A 15,689-nucleotide genomic window follows, 5' to 3' on the forward strand; every position below is an offset into this window, starting at 1 on the left:
ATATTCTCCAACAGACGTGTCTTAGCAACCAGCCAATAGTGCAGAAGTGCTAAACCGGATTAAGTCTACCATTTGGGAACCAACTTAATCAGTTGGATAAAGTGCCAAAAGCAAGAAAGAAAAATAAACTTTATAACAAATTCAGAGCTTTTGATTCGCAAAAGCTGTTGGTAAAAAATTTAAATTAAAAATATTTGCAAGGGACACATAAAATATGGAGAACTTCTACCCTAGTACTTTCAAGTTAATATTTTGAAATATCTCTTCAGTTATAATATTTATAATATTGCAGATTTAACTTGTTTAGATTAATCAATTTTAAAAGGCATCATGGAATACAGTCTCATTACATTATTAATACTACTTTTGGGTAAGTAACATCTTAAAATTAAGCATCGAAATCTAATAGTTAATGCGTTATAGCCTACCATTATTTTTTTGAAAAACATTTATGTTAATTGTAGCCTATAGGGGAAGGTGGGGTGAGTTGGAACAAAAATTATTGTTTTGCCTCTAGAACCGCTTTCACTTTTTCAAAATTCTTAAAACTTCACAAGTGGAGAGACTAATGGAAACTAAACATTTTCGCAAAATTTTAAAGTTGTATTACGCTCACATAAAAATAAAATCTTATAAACTCATCTCAAACCTGAACGTTCTAACTCACCCCACTAGTGGGGTGAGTTGGAGCATGCAATGGGGCGAGTTGAAAACGTGAATTTATTGTGTTTATTTGTGTATATTTTTCGAAAGTTATACTTTCTAGTTGAGCCGTATTCGTTCCGGCTAATAGCTGTCATTGTTTACGATCACATGCATGCAATGTCACATAATAATATAGGCTATTCATGGCGATGAGCTTGCAAAAACGTTTCGTATAAAAACACACATTATTTTCTAACTGTGTTGCTTTGCAGACTCTAAATTGAAAAGGTTGTAGTGAATATAATAGGTTGTAACTGAACATAGTCAGTTCAACTTTATTCCTAGACTAACTTCTAAGTTCTTATACAGTGGAGTGAGTTGGAACAGGTTCCAACTGGCCCCACAACCACTGTTCTAACTCACCCCATCAATGGAGGCATTGAAAAAAATCTAATTTTACAATCTACACTTTATTTGAACAAAACTGACTATGCAATACTTAAAGTACAAGACTACTGCTAATCATTGCACAAAAGAACTTTCAGTTGACAAACGCAGCTATAAGTTTATTAAACTTTGTTTAGCGTCCTCAAAAATTACTCTCAGCACTGAAAAACATATCATCCTTCCTATCTCCGCACAACTTTGAACAAATGAAACGAAAACAACACGTGTGATAGGGTGTGGCACATACTGTCTGTAGGTGGCAGCATAGATTTATAAGTAAAACATTTCATTGAAAAACTGTAATGTTCCAAGTCGCCCCATGTTCCAACTCACCCCACCTTCCCCTACACTACAGGGCTTCCCAAACTATGGGTCGCGACTCTAAGCAAATCGTAACTTTAGGGTCGCCAAACAAAATAAAAGTGGGGCTACAGTAGGTAGTTTACACTGAAAACTGTCCAGCAAGGGAGTCACATAGAAAATTATTTTTTAATTAATTTTAGGGGCCCGGAACTTTTTTAAAGGACCTGGAAGCATCAAGAAACCACAGCGTATTCTTTGAATATAGTACGCTTTTCTTATAAATGTATTGATTTGGAGCCCAAGGACCTACGTATTGAGTCCAAAATATCCTCTCAGCGGCCCAGCCTGAAAATGTACTGTATATTGTGCCTAGCTAATATTTTTTGTGAAGTATATTGGTTGCTTTGAACTAATTTAGTTACTATTTATTAGTCACAGTAGGCTATATTAAAAACAAGGGTTGCAACTTGAAACCGAATTTTCAGACCTTGTTGATGAGGTTTCTGCATGATTCCTTGTCCCATAGGGTTCGCTGTAGTTATTTGAATAAGCTTTCAAACATTCCTAGTAAACGTAAATGTTAGAAAAACGAAATCGTAATAAATTATCAAATTAATTTGCTAAAATTGTTGGAATGTCAGTTAAAGCACAAATGATGACGTAAAGAAACAAATGATGACGTAATGGTGTGTGAAGAAACCCAAGGTAAAATTGTGTCAAGTAACCTTGTATGGTCAATGGTCATCTCTCTCAAAAGTTTCCAATGAAAGACAATATTTTGTATTTTTGGTATAGTAGATTTTTGTCTAGGGACATAGGCTACGTAGAGGCTAAAGTTGCCTTTGCCAAGAGGATTATAGATTCGTGCCATAATATGACAGTCGGCCATTTTTGAAAGATGAATTTCAGACTGAGGACTCTAAAAGTTGAATGCAAACTTTGCTCCTACAATTCAAAGTGCCAAATATTTTAAGAACAATCTCCTAGCAAGCTAAATTCATCTCAAAACCAACTCACGATTTGAAACATGAATATAATCGTAATAGTAAAATCGTTGTAAAGTGTCACGGTGAATACCCAAAAGTCTGAAGAGCTTATTACCTGCTTTTGGTTAAACTCGATTTTAAACAATCAATTATTTTAGCAACTCGGCTACTTTTCACAATCAACGTGTTTTGTACACATAAATCTAGGCTAAATGAAATGCCAATCTCGCACACGATCCTTGCATGCGTGCAGCCTATGTGCTGTTTGTGAAAATTGCACCATCACTTTAAATCACCAAACAAATTTTAATTAGCAAAGACTTACTGTGATTTCAACTATTTACCAAAAGAAAATGATAAGCTTGTCATTGGGCATTCAACAACGCTTAGGCTATTTATTTTTTTCATAACTTACAGAAAATTTAGTTCATCAGATTTGGGACATCTGGATGTGATTGATGGTTGCTCGTGTCACGTAAAACGTGATTGTAGGATATTTCACCACAGCGGTGTTCAAATATGGCAAAAACATTAAAGTGTGATTAGTATTTTTTGCTCAAAAAACTTTGTTGACACTTTATTTACTTGTTTTATTTTATTATGCAAAGTAGGCTATAACGCAGTGATTTTATTTCCAGCGCAAGATAGACAAGTTTTAGGCAGAAATGATTGGAGTTACGAACCACCGAACGGTAAGAATGCATTTTGGACATTTTGCAAAAAAATAAACATATGAGAAAAACTTTGCATGAAAGCTAAAAAGAATTGTCTAATGTCTTTTGTGTATTTTACAACCTTACTGCTTTAATGTTAGATATTAATAACCCTACTAAACATTTAATTCATGACTTTTTTACTATAGCTCTTCAAAAGCACATTACAAAGGCACATCAAAAGCTAGTAAAAATTATACAATGCTTGCTTTCATTTTTGAAAGCTTAAATTTTTTAAAAGTTGCGATGATGCTACAATAGGCTATCTCCAGAGTCCAGGCCAAATCGTACAAATACTTGAGTGCACCAAAAAGAGTTACAAAAACATGGCTTCCTTAGTCCTTTGTCCTACACGAAATAAACATGGCCAGCATGTAGTTATTTATAATCACAACATGTAATCCTAACCCGATGTGTTTGCAGATGCCTCAACCTGGCCCCAAAACTACGAATTTTGTGCGGGAAAAGCCCAATCTCCCATAAACATTGTATCCACCAGCGCAGAGGTCGACAGTAGTCTTCCTGGCTTTGACAGATCCATCTTTGATATTCAACCAAATTCCATGCTAATCAAAAACAATGGCCACTCAAGTAAGTTTCTTTACACGTACTGCCTATCAGCCAATAATGTTTTGAGAAAGTACGTGCTTTGATAATAACATTGCTTGTGAGTGTGAATGTACACGAGCTTGGGCAAACAATATTTTCAAAAACCGGTTGATTGGGTTCTGCATTGAACAAACCAACTTCCGTAGTCTGTTTAAATGCATGTTACGTACTTTTTTTGCACAAATGTCAAACTATCGCAAGATCTTGTGGCAGTCAAGGTTATTTCACAGCAGAATAAAGCATTACATTTTCAAAATAAATGCGTATTAAACGCTTTATATTTGTTTGTATTAACTTTGTTATTTAAGTATTTTGTACAGTGGCTAGTATAAACACACACAGTGTGGATAAGCAAAGCTCTTGGATACGATGGATAATAAATTCAGAAGTTATTCGACTGTAGAATTAATGAGTAGAGAATAATTAGCGTATACAGGCTATTAAAGCTGTTTTCGGTCTTACAATGATTTACTGACCGAACGCGTCAACAATGCATTAGGCTAACATTCATCAGTGTAGCCTAATCATGCAACTATAAGTTGTGAAAATTTAATGAAGCAGTTTAAAAGCTGTACAAATAGGAAAAAAATTATAAGAACTAATGTTTTTCGTTGTGATGGTCGGAAATAAAACTAAAACAAGCGCAACACTATGCATTCATCATATTACTTGAACTTGCAGTTCAAGTGGACATGGAGGGTGGATGCATCATTGACGAACCAGCTTTCTTGCCTGCCCGTTTTCAAGTAAGCCGAACAGTCGATTGAATGATAACAAAATAGATTCTGTAAAATAAAATAGCTCAGCTGGTTGCTTAATTGAATACAGTATCCTAATGTGTTAATAAATAGGTCGCTGACCGATTGTATTCAAAGATTGGATTGTTGAAAGCAAACAGTAGTCAAATTCATTACATTTAGGTACAAAACAGAAACAAAAAACTTTGAAGCCATTGCTAAGCGCTGACTACCTTTCCATCCGAGGGCACTATCATATTTTAACTCATAACGCTTTTCTCCAGTCCGAGGGTGGTAGGCCGTTTCGCTGAGACATCTGTACTGTTCATGTTAATTTTGCTAATCAAACTATTGTTTTTTTGTGTTGATGGAAATGAAAGAGAACTGGTAACTTAGCAAAAATGCCGAGAGCGCGCACTGGAGCGTGGTGACCAGGCATAATTTCTAGTAGTGTTGACACTGGGATCCAAAAGGTACTTTTGGACCAGGGCCCGAGATGATTTTAGAGGCTTGTAGCCTTTCCATGGGGCAAGCACACTTTAAGAAACCACCGCGTATTCCTTGCATATAGGCCTAGTGCTTTTTTTTAGAAGTGTTTTGATGTGAGGCCCAAAAATCTTCTTGGTACCGAGCTAAATTATCCTCTCAACGGCAGTAATCATTTATATAATTATTGTCGAAACGACTTGTCATCTTGTTCAATTTTTATAACTCGAACATGATCAGACGAGGACACTCCAATTGTGTCATGGGCCGGATTTAGTGCACTCAGTTGATTTGACTTCAACCTTCTAACTTCATCATGAAACAACACAACGGATTTTGCACGAGCACGTTTTTTTAAGATTTCCAAGACTCTTCTAATTCATGACATAGCCTTTTCACGTTGCTTTTGTAGAACATAAATGGTGATATTTGTTGCCCAACCATGTGTCTGACATTTGGATAATTTTTAACGCTCACCAAGATCGTGCAGCTGCGTTTAAGTAAGACAACAATAACATACTTGAAAGGGGAACGCTGCAGTTAACTGAACTGATTTTCATTCAGTTAACTTAAACCTTCTGCTAAGACAAAACCTAGAATCGTTTAAACAAACAGGCTACAGCTATACAACCATAAAAACGTTAACATTCTATGCCTACCAAAATCTGTAAAAACGTTTGAGTAGAATAAAATAAGCTCAAATGGAATTAAATCCAGGCAAATATGAGATTAACAACTCGTGTAACAGCTATAACCTTACCTGACAGATTACAATACAAATTTATTTTCAGGCTGCTCAATTTCATCTGCATTGGGGAAAACCAAACGAGAAAGGATCAGAGCACGCGCTAAATGGCATTCGGTATTTTGGGGAATTGCACGTGGTCCACTACAACACAAAATATAGCGATCTTGGAGCCGCTGCATCCCAACCGGACGGTTTAGCCGTTTTGGGCTATTTTATGCAGGTGAAATGACATAGAAAAGAATTTGTTTGCTAGAAAGCATGCCTTTTCTGAACATAGCCTAGTTTCTTGCTTTTTGTGTTCGTTAACTTTATAAGTATTTTTCGAGCATTAATACCATCAGTTAGAAACTTCATAAAATAAAATTAAAATACAGTGAATGATTTCCTGCTCACATAACAATCTTGTTATCATTCAAATCGAATCATTAAAACACTTGCTTTGATGTTAACTCAGATTAGAGTTTAAATGCCCATGGCTACCTAAAGATACGGCCTGATTTGTTACATCTTACAAAAATTTTCAGATTTTGCTAACTTTTGGCGAATGTTTAAATAAATTTTTCTAAAAATTATATTTTTACGCTTTCTTTACTGTATTCCCCAGATGACACAATAGATTTTAACATCCGCAGATGTTGAAAAACAAGGAAAATTTGATTTCGAAGATTTTAGTCAGACTGTTAATTTTTCAATAACAGTCTGATTCAGCGTCTTTCAACTTACTTTTTCTCATTTTCTACTGCTTCCTCAAGGCAACAAAAAGCTTTTATATCATTAGAAGACAGCAAAAAGTAAAAAAATCTCAGAAAATTTCATTCAAACACTAGCAGTAGCTGTAATCAAAATCTGCAAAATGTGACAAATCAGGCCGCATCTATAGGTGGCCATGAAATGCCTTACATTTTTTCGCAGGATGACTACAGCCAAGACAATCTTGAATTCGGCAGAGTGCTTGATCGCATAGCTTTCAACGATACAAATTTTCCGAAAGAGAATTACACCTATTCCGAAACGTTTTCTGTAGAAACTCTGCTGCCACCTGGCGACAGCGTCTACTACAGATACAAGTATGTAGATTTATTTGTAGTTGAATACGTGAATTCAAGAAGGGCCCAATTTCCACAAAGGTATTTTTGAGATAAATGCATTTTATTTATTTGGGTCATTTACTTTTGTGGTAGAATTTCGATGACGATTATATGCATATTTATACAAGTAAGAAGTATTATGCATGAAAAGGTCACTCGGTGAAGATTCTGTGGAAATGTTGAAGCCCGATTGCTGGAGTTGGGCCTTTATTTAAATCAATAAAAGTATTGAAGGGGGTATTTTTCATGTTAATGCTTTAAAAAATTGGCCGTTTTTTAGATATCATTTAGAATACATTCAAAGGAAGGGTTTCCCACAAGTCAGCAGTTGTGAACTAAGCAAGCGACACCTGAGCAAGTAACAACTGACTGGGCTAGCAACATTTGAGCAAGTGGCTTAAGTTAGTAATGATACAACCGAGAAATTAATAACTGAGCAAGCCGAAACTGGACTTGTTACAATCCAGCAAATTCAGTTTAGCAAGCGATGACCAAGTAAGTCCAACCTGAGCACATCAATCTCATTTGTTGAGTTGGGAGTATCTGAAATGTACAGTAACTGCTGAGTTGTCGCATGCCGAGTGGTCCGACGACTGACAGGAATGGAAAAAGCACAATGTTAGTAATACGCTTGTAGTTAGGCTTACTGCAGAATAGCTACAGAAATCCACAAACGTAAAGGAATTGAAAAGAGGTCTTAACACGAGTAGAGCTATGTGTACAAGTGACAAATCCTTGTGTTGTAGGTACCAAGTCTTGCTGCAATAATTACAAACTATACTCACAGCCACATGGCGGTACGACGTAATCAAGCACACGTGACGTTGTGCAGTGCACTGGCACTAAGGCAATAACCATAACGCAAAACTAACGCTACTGAACTGTATCACACAAAAAGTGAAATTTGAAAAAAAATGTAGTTGGATCTTTTTTGAATTCACGTATTCAATTACTCCACACTGGCAACCTTAATTAATTATATTTGTCAGCACACAATTACAAGCACAAGCATACGAAACAAGATTTATAAACATGCAAACAACTGCAAGTAATAATGTTTAGTAAACTATTGCTAAGCTTGGATTACAATTTATCTGAGTGATAAAGCTTAGCCTACTTCAATCACAAATTTAATTTTTGTACAAGGGAATCTGTATCTAAAGCAATAGACTTTATTTAATATGTACAAATATATGCCTGCTGTTAAAAAGTAAACAGTGAAAGTATATATCATGCAATAATTTGTATTTTAATAATTTAATTATTTTAGCTTGGCTCTTCGCTCATTAGAAAACGTATGTTTTGATAATTTTTTTAACGAATTATTTTTTTGTTTCAGTGGCTCTTTGACAACTCCTGCTTGTTATGAAAGCGTTGTGTGGACAGTGTTTGAAAATCCTATTAGAATCTCTCCAAAACAAGTAAGCTATAGCAAATCATACTTTCAGTAAATTTACATCCATTTGCACCATCTAACAAGGAGTCCAGGGTGTGCTTTTGGACCAGGCTCCTACACTTTTTTGTGTCGGCACCTGAAAACATTCTGAGGAGTTTAAAATATAATAAAAGTGCCATGTTCCTGTTATTTTGTGGCTGAGATCTCCTTCCTCATAAAGAGACATCTAACTTTTCGAGATAATACTTTTACAGAAATGCCATGTTTTTTTAGAACCGAATATTTTATTGGTAGCTTACCTGCTAGGCCTACCTAGCCCGATTTGTTCTCTAAACAGCTTTGCGAACTTAGTTTACGTGAATTTAAAGTGCTTAACTATAGCATCTGCACTCTGCAGCTTACATCTACCTACGAAAAAAGCGACTAATAGGCCACTAGCAATTTTGTTTGATTTGCTAAAACTCGTCTTACCACCAATAAACGTGTTGATAACACATTAGCAAGACTACTGGCTCTATTACTATTAGCCTTGCAGGTATACATTGCTTCAGCCAATCGTAAACACACGGCATTAACTCATTTTTGCTTTCATGAAAAGAAGCAATAAAACAGTACACACCATTTTTATACAAAGCAGATTTCGTTGACTTTTGTTTGCATTCAGATGCACGGTAGTATTTTTACGAAATGAAGCGACTCGTAGTTTTGAACGCATGACATCTTAATAGCCTACTGGGGATACCCTATTTCAGGTTGACATCTATTAAATGAGTTTCAAGCAAAAGGTGTTTTTTTTTTAGGCAAACATTCTGAGAACGATGGTGTACGAAAACGATCGAGATGATGAGAGTCCAATTCCGTTAGTTGGCAACTTCCGTCCAGTGCAACCGCTCAACGACAGAGTTGTCACAAAATATCAACCGTGTTCCGGGGCAACTGGCGCTTTGTTTAAGCCATCCATTATTATACTTGGCATAGCTAGCGCTCTTCAATTTATCTTGAATTTTTATTAACAAATATAATATGCATAAATTTTATTTCAGGTTAGTGTTTATGCAGCAGTTGGCCTATATGTATAACCTAATACTTTTACTTTGTATATTTCGTAGCAGGCATATATCTTAACTAAAAGCTTATTTTTCTATTTAAGTTACAAGCATAAATATGAAGTATTAGAGCTCAAACATAATCTATTAATGTTTTAAAAATTGAAGATTTAAAAGTTGTGTTTGACTTCCTGCTTTTCCTAAAACGAAAAACCGTTGTAAGTATTTTCGAGCTTGAAAGCACTTGTATGGTAGGCCTAATTATCTGCTGTCTATTTTCAAAATCAGTGAACTCAATCTTGTGTTACCGTAAACGTCAGATCTGTGACGTCAGCGGACGTAAATCCATCGACGTCACAGGTCTGAAAATTACTCATATTGTATTTATTTGGAAAATTGATGTCGCTCTCAAAAAGAAGTCATGGTTAAACTTGTCGTTTAATCTCTCTCGTTTCCCGAAGTGTTTCGTGATTTATCTCGTTGTTGGAAACGTGATCAGTTTTGATTATTATAACAATCTTCAGCCGAGATAGAAATAACTGCTTTAATGAACCAACCCTCTCAGTGACAAATTAGATTTTCTGATTTTACATAAATCAATTTTATTTTCCATGTAGCCCATAAGATATGAAACATCTTTAAAAGTTTTGCTATTACTTTTAGATGTAGCCATTTCGTACTTGTAAAGTCATTGTGCATCACGTAATGTGATGCATACGGTTTTTGAGTTCCGTAACAGGAACTTTGAAAAATTGGACAAGTGGTTAGGCCTACTTTTCTTCATTACACTTTATTCAGACATAATTATAAAAAATAAATAAATTAAGGAAACGTTTGGTAGCCTAACTGAAAGGGACACACAAGACAACCCAAATTTTCTTCATTGATGGGCTTATCAATATTTGAGTTTCTGTTGCATGTTGATATTTATTCTAGAAATTTTTTGAAATAAAAGTTTTTCGTGGTCGAGTCGTGAGAGGTAAACTCCATTCAAACCCGGGAGCCCATTGCTTGCCAGTTGTGCTTTTTAATCCGTTGATACTGTAGAACTCTGCACGCTACTCAGCTACTTTTAGATGATGCCTTTGTCGGTCACGCTTAAGTATCACGAATTACAAATATATTAATTAATTGTTATTGTAGTGGCATGTAGACTACTTTGCGTTCATCAAGTAGGCTGTATTACTGCAGCCAATAAATCAGCCATTAGCCAATAAATTACTGCAGCCACTAAATCAGCAACTAGCCAATAAGTCACTGCAGTCTGCAAATAAGGAATAAATGCTCTCAGATTGAAAGTAGCCTATATGGATGCCATATTTAGCTGCAAGGCGCGACAAAATCGTTTAAATTTCCAACAGGCTGCGATAATCAAAATCTCTTTTTTCATCTTGCATGAAAGAAAGCCAATTCATTGATCAAAAATTATACCGGTAGGCTAAAAATGGATGGAACATTGTTTGGATTTGTTAGAATAGTTTAAACAAATCGCAAAAATTACATGTATTTATAATTTATTTTAGGTTTATGTCGTGTATCGCGAGTTTGTATAGCCCAGGTCTTGTAGAAGATGAAACAACCCAAGCCTTTTTTTCTATCATTAAACACCGTGTATAAAACATTGCCCCCTCAATACGACTACTTCATAGAGTTGAGTAAGCTAACTACGTCGTCTACGTGAAACATTATATTATGAGACGTGTCGACGTCGAGTGCTGTATCACATTTTTATGTTTTCAATACAAAATCTAATTAAATGAGTAAATTCGTTGCTGCAAACTAAACAATCATCGTCAATGCAAGCTGAATATAGTTGGCTAATCTTACACAATTTGACTAAGCCTACTGGTTGTTATTAGCAAATAAGCTTTTTTGTTCGTTTTTGTTTTGTTTCAAAAAATTGTTCGAGATGAAACGCAAGCTGGGTGAGACCGCTCAAGAACTATAGCCGTCCGAATACGCCAAACAGCCGCCACCTGTGACTTCTCATCAATGGCAAATCCATTAGATCAGAGGTCACCAACCTTTTTTACATGCGGGCCACTTTGGCACCAAGGAGAGCTGTGGCGGGCCGCACTAATAGAATTTTAGGTAGGTTGACTCTTATGCTAGAAAAGAACGCATTTCGTACCCAGTACCAGCGTTACATGTTGTTTATATTTATGTTACAATACCGCAGCAACAAAATTAATCGAACAACGCTACTGCTAGGCGGTGGGATGGCGCTACAGCGGTGGGATGGCGCAACGGATAAGGCGTTGTCTTTCTAATCATGCAAATTTGGTTCGACTCCCGGCTTCAGCTGGTTATTGAAAAACACCGCTCAACCTCTACCCAGGGTGTAATAAATTGGGTGGGCGTAGTTGCTGAAGTAAAGGCGGCCGAGAGAAAGGAACTGGCCACCCTACTCTCCTTAGTGCCGAAGGCTTAGTACAATGAGAACCTTATCTTCTCATACCCGACACTTGAATCAAGTATGGGACCCCCTTTACCAAGCGGTGGGATGGCGCAGCGTATAAGGAGCTCGCTTTCCAATCATGCAATCCTGGTTCGACTCCCGGCTTAAGCTGGTTGTTGAAAAACACCGCGCTCACATCTACCCAGGGTGTAACAAATTGGGTGGGCGTAGTTGCTGAAGGAAAGACGGCTGAGAGAAAAGAACTGGCCACCCTACTCTCGTTAATGCCGAAGGCTTAGTCTAATGAGAACCTTATCTTCTCGTTCCCCGAGGCTTGAATCAAGTATGGGACTCACCTTTACCTTTACTATACTGCTAGGCCAAGCTTCTTTTACAACACGTTTGACTTTTTTAACAATGCCTGATAAACGAGGCCACTTGTTTTGCGCATTTATAGCGAGGCCAGCGGTTTCATCAGAATATTCATCGCCCAGCAAGAGTGGTGTTGTCACTTCGCTTCACTAAAGATATCTTGCAATTAACAGTTTCAGTAAACAAGAAAATGCTTGACACATCGCAATACAGGCAACAATAGTGACCTGCTAATATATCAGCGAAAAATAGGCTCCAATAACAGGGAAAAAGAAACCAGGCACCATGAAACAAACGCTTGTGGAAATCACCGAAAAATCGTAATTCATGAACAGTCTTCCTTCTAAAAAAGCAATGAGTTGGTTGTTCATCCTTCTTGTGAGAGTCTATAAAACCGTCTTTCTTTTATTATAGACAGCTGTCACTTGCGGTGCTCATCAGCGTGGCAAGAATTTGTTGATTAACAACATTTTGCAGTACTTGCTTCGGCAGTAAGGTAAAGGTGGTCCCATACTTGATTCAAGTGTCGGGTATGAGAAGATAAGGTTCTCATTGTACTAAGCCTTCGGCACTAAGGAGAGTAGGGTGGCCAGTTCCTTTCTCTCGGCCGCCTTTACTTCAGCAACTACGCCCACCCAATTTATTACACCCTGGGTAGAGGTGAGCGGTGTTTGTCCATAACTAGCATCAGCAGGGTGTCGAACCAGGATTGCATGATTGGAAAGCCAACGCTTTATCCGTTGCGCCATCCCACCGCTTCGGCAGTACATATACTAAAATTGGAACGATACAGAGAAGATTAGCATGGTCTCTGCGCAAGGATGACACGTAAAATCGTTCCATATTTCTTTAAAAAAAAAGCATTTAGCAGTAGGCTACTAAGCTAGATATTTTCATAATACAATAAAAAAAAGTCTTTAAATGTATCTATAATATTTTGCCAATTTATTATAAATTGAGTTGGCACACCGACCTATTTTGCCAACAAAAACTTGCATAAAGAGAGCACTGCTCGTGAATCACAACAACGGTGAAACGCACACTAGTGTTTACTTGACATTTGCAAACTTAAAATAAGCAACCCTATGCTCACAGACATTTTCGAAATTCGAAAACAGACGTTTTAATCAACCACTGGGATAGTGTGGCTGGAAATCACATTGGAATAACTTTAAGCAACCCCCACCTAGAACTACAATCTGATTGGTCGGTCTGTGGAATCGCATGCAAAGCGAAAATATGCTTCCCGGAAAGTATTTTTTGCCTTCGTGCTTTTTAACTCCTCAAGAAAAGTATGTTTGGTTATACTTGTACGCTGATACCTTCCGCGGGCCGCAGCGATACAGCGTGGCGGGTCGCAAGCGGCCCGCGGGCCGCCAGTTGGTGACCCCTGCATTAGATGATTAGACAAAGCTTTACGTACAGTACTCGTTTCATTTGTTCAATCGATAACAAGGTGGTGCTTAAAGAGTTGTTTAAAACTAGAGCTGATGAACTCTCAAACGTGCGGTGGAAGTAGCATCGGAAACTGTAGAGGCAGCCAAGGTGGCCAAAGAAACTGTTTACCTCACTCCACCGGCACCTGTTGCGAAAGTAAGGATCATCAGCAAACCTCCAAAGCTAAGCAGTTTACAGGTAGGCCTACTTTTTTTACTTAAAAAAAAAAAAAAATGCCATCGTTGTGATAATCTCAAGCACAACATCAATGACTGCGTGTTCAAGCCACCTGCCATGTACTCTTACAGGACACTTGCAAGCTGTTTGCGGTAAGAAAGGTAAACAGTTCAAATCTTCCAAGGTAAATTATATCGAGAAAACTAACATGCTCTCTAGTTACAGAAAACCTCGAAATCAAAAGCTGGAAGTACCGATCTGCATTAGGTAACCGCACACCTAAAACCGGACAATGCTACAAATAGAAATTTTCTTTCCACCGATGCCTGGACTCAAGTAGACGCACTTCAACTACAAGCACCAGCGTCAGGCCCGGATTTGAAAGAGGCAGAGGGTGCAGGTGCCCAGAGTCTCCCTTTTGAAGGGCCCCCCGACGTAGAAAAAATGTGATTTTGTGTTTTGTTTTTTTTTCTTTTTAGCCTTTGAAGTTTCCGCAAGATGCTGTGCAATGCTGGATTAATGCTACTGTAGACGTAGAGATGGTTTTTGCACGGGGCCCCCTGAACTAAAAGTGCCCGGGGCCCCCCATTAGCTAAATTCGCCCCTGACCAGCGTCGCAGTTCCAATCTGCTAGCACAGTGGTTCTCAACCGGGGATCCACGGACCCCAAGGAGTCCGTGAAGCGATTTCAGGGGGTCCGTTTCCGAGTTTTCAGCATTATTGATAAATTACAAAAATTAAAAAATTGTTTGTGCTTTGTTTATGTATTAACCTACAGTGATTCTCAAACTGTAAGTCGCAACGCACTGGTGCATCGCTTGAAATTTCAAAGGACATGGCACGAAAGGTTTGGTTTTTTAACTAAAAATATAAGACTATGTTCAACTTGATTCTTTCGATACAGCAGGTTGTTGATCAACAATAATTATTAACTTAGAAATGCAAACGTTAGTCAGCAGTCTAGCTATCACCACTCACAGTTTTGCAATGACTGCAATTATAACGAACTAATATTGATTAGCCTACAAATGAAAATTTCTTTGTAACGGTCGCAAGTATTCTATTAACTTTCGATAAAATTTGTAGAAAAACATCAAAGGAGCAGAAAATTACTGATGTTTGATCCTGTGTGCCAACATATAGTTCATAAGTCATAACATAATTTTGTTAATCTCATCAATCGTCAAGTGCGTTGCGAATTCAGAAAATTCTTCTAAGTGTGTTGCTTTGAAACTTATGTAGGCCTAACATTATCTAACATATGATTCCATAAGGAGACGCGATATAGCAAAATTTCAAATAGAATTTTTTAGGGGTCCGCGACCGCTTCGAATGCACCAAAAGGGGTCCATCAAGACAAAAAGGTTGAGAACCACTATGCTAGCAAGCATCTAGTCTAGTGCCAGTCAAGAGCTCTTTCACAGCCCTGGTCAGTTTTCCTTCCACAGGACGGTCAGATTACAGTATATCTCTTTTGTGGTCACGACAATCAAAGAACTAAACTTGCTAGGTCGTCATGCAATTTCTTTTTTAGGAGTTTTTATCGATTCCTTATGTCTAACTGTTATACTTTACAGAGCATCCAGTCGTGCGACAAGCCTGATAAGAGTGGAGAAAGCATGCTCCCTCTTATGCAACAAGTTCAAAGATATTTTTAAACCCAAACTGGGGTGCTTGCGAGATTATAAATTAGACATAAATTTTAAATCTGATGCTAAACCTGTTTTTCTCAAACCCAGGTCTATGCCTTTCGCGCGGTTATAGGCGAATTCTTCGTAAACAATTCTTCGTAAAGCAATTCTTCGTAAGCAATTCTTCGTAAAACAATTGTTCGTAAACAGTTGTTGGTGAAATGAAATCCTTAAAAGAATTTTTCGTAAAGCATTTCTTCGTATACATCAAATCTCCATTGCATGCACGAATAAATGCTTTGGGAAGAATTGTTTTACAAAGAATTAACTTTACGAAGAATTGTTTTACGAAAAATTGCTTACGAAGAATTGCTTTACGAAGAACTGTTTACGAAGAAAACGTCGGACACCCTTTCGCGCTAAGGAAGATAAGGCCTATGATTCGAGAATTCCTTCCTTCTTCTTTTTTG

General features: G+C 37.3%; 1 protein-coding gene and 1 pseudogene across 1 annotated transcript; both read left to right on the forward strand.

Annotated features, from left to right (window-relative positions):
• The first annotated feature begins 291 nt into the window (after positions 1–291).
• On the forward strand, positions 292–10,173 carry LOC145765000 (carbonic anhydrase-like). The gene is made up of 8 exons (XM_082576728.1): positions 292–370; positions 3,020–3,073; positions 3,518–3,685; positions 4,385–4,449; positions 5,718–5,894; positions 6,587–6,741; positions 8,102–8,183; positions 8,959–10,173. The coding sequence occupies exons 1-8, from the start codon at positions 331–333 to the stop codon at positions 9,169–9,171; spliced, it is 954 nt and encodes a 317-aa protein (XP_082432854.1). The 5' UTR covers positions 292–330; the 3' UTR covers positions 9,172–10,173.
• A 2,552-nt stretch (positions 10,174–12,725) lies between these two features.
• LOC145765739 (U6 spliceosomal RNA) lies at positions 12,726–12,823 on the forward strand (annotated as a pseudogene).
• Positions 12,824–15,689: the final 2,866 nt, after the last annotated feature.

The sequence above is a fragment of the Aplidium turbinatum genome, chromosome 2 (genome assembly GCF_918807975.1).
Source record: "Aplidium turbinatum chromosome 2, kaAplTurb1.1, whole genome shotgun sequence".
NCBI classification, from domain to species: Eukaryota; Metazoa; Chordata; class Ascidiacea; order Aplousobranchia; family Polyclinidae; genus Aplidium; species Aplidium turbinatum.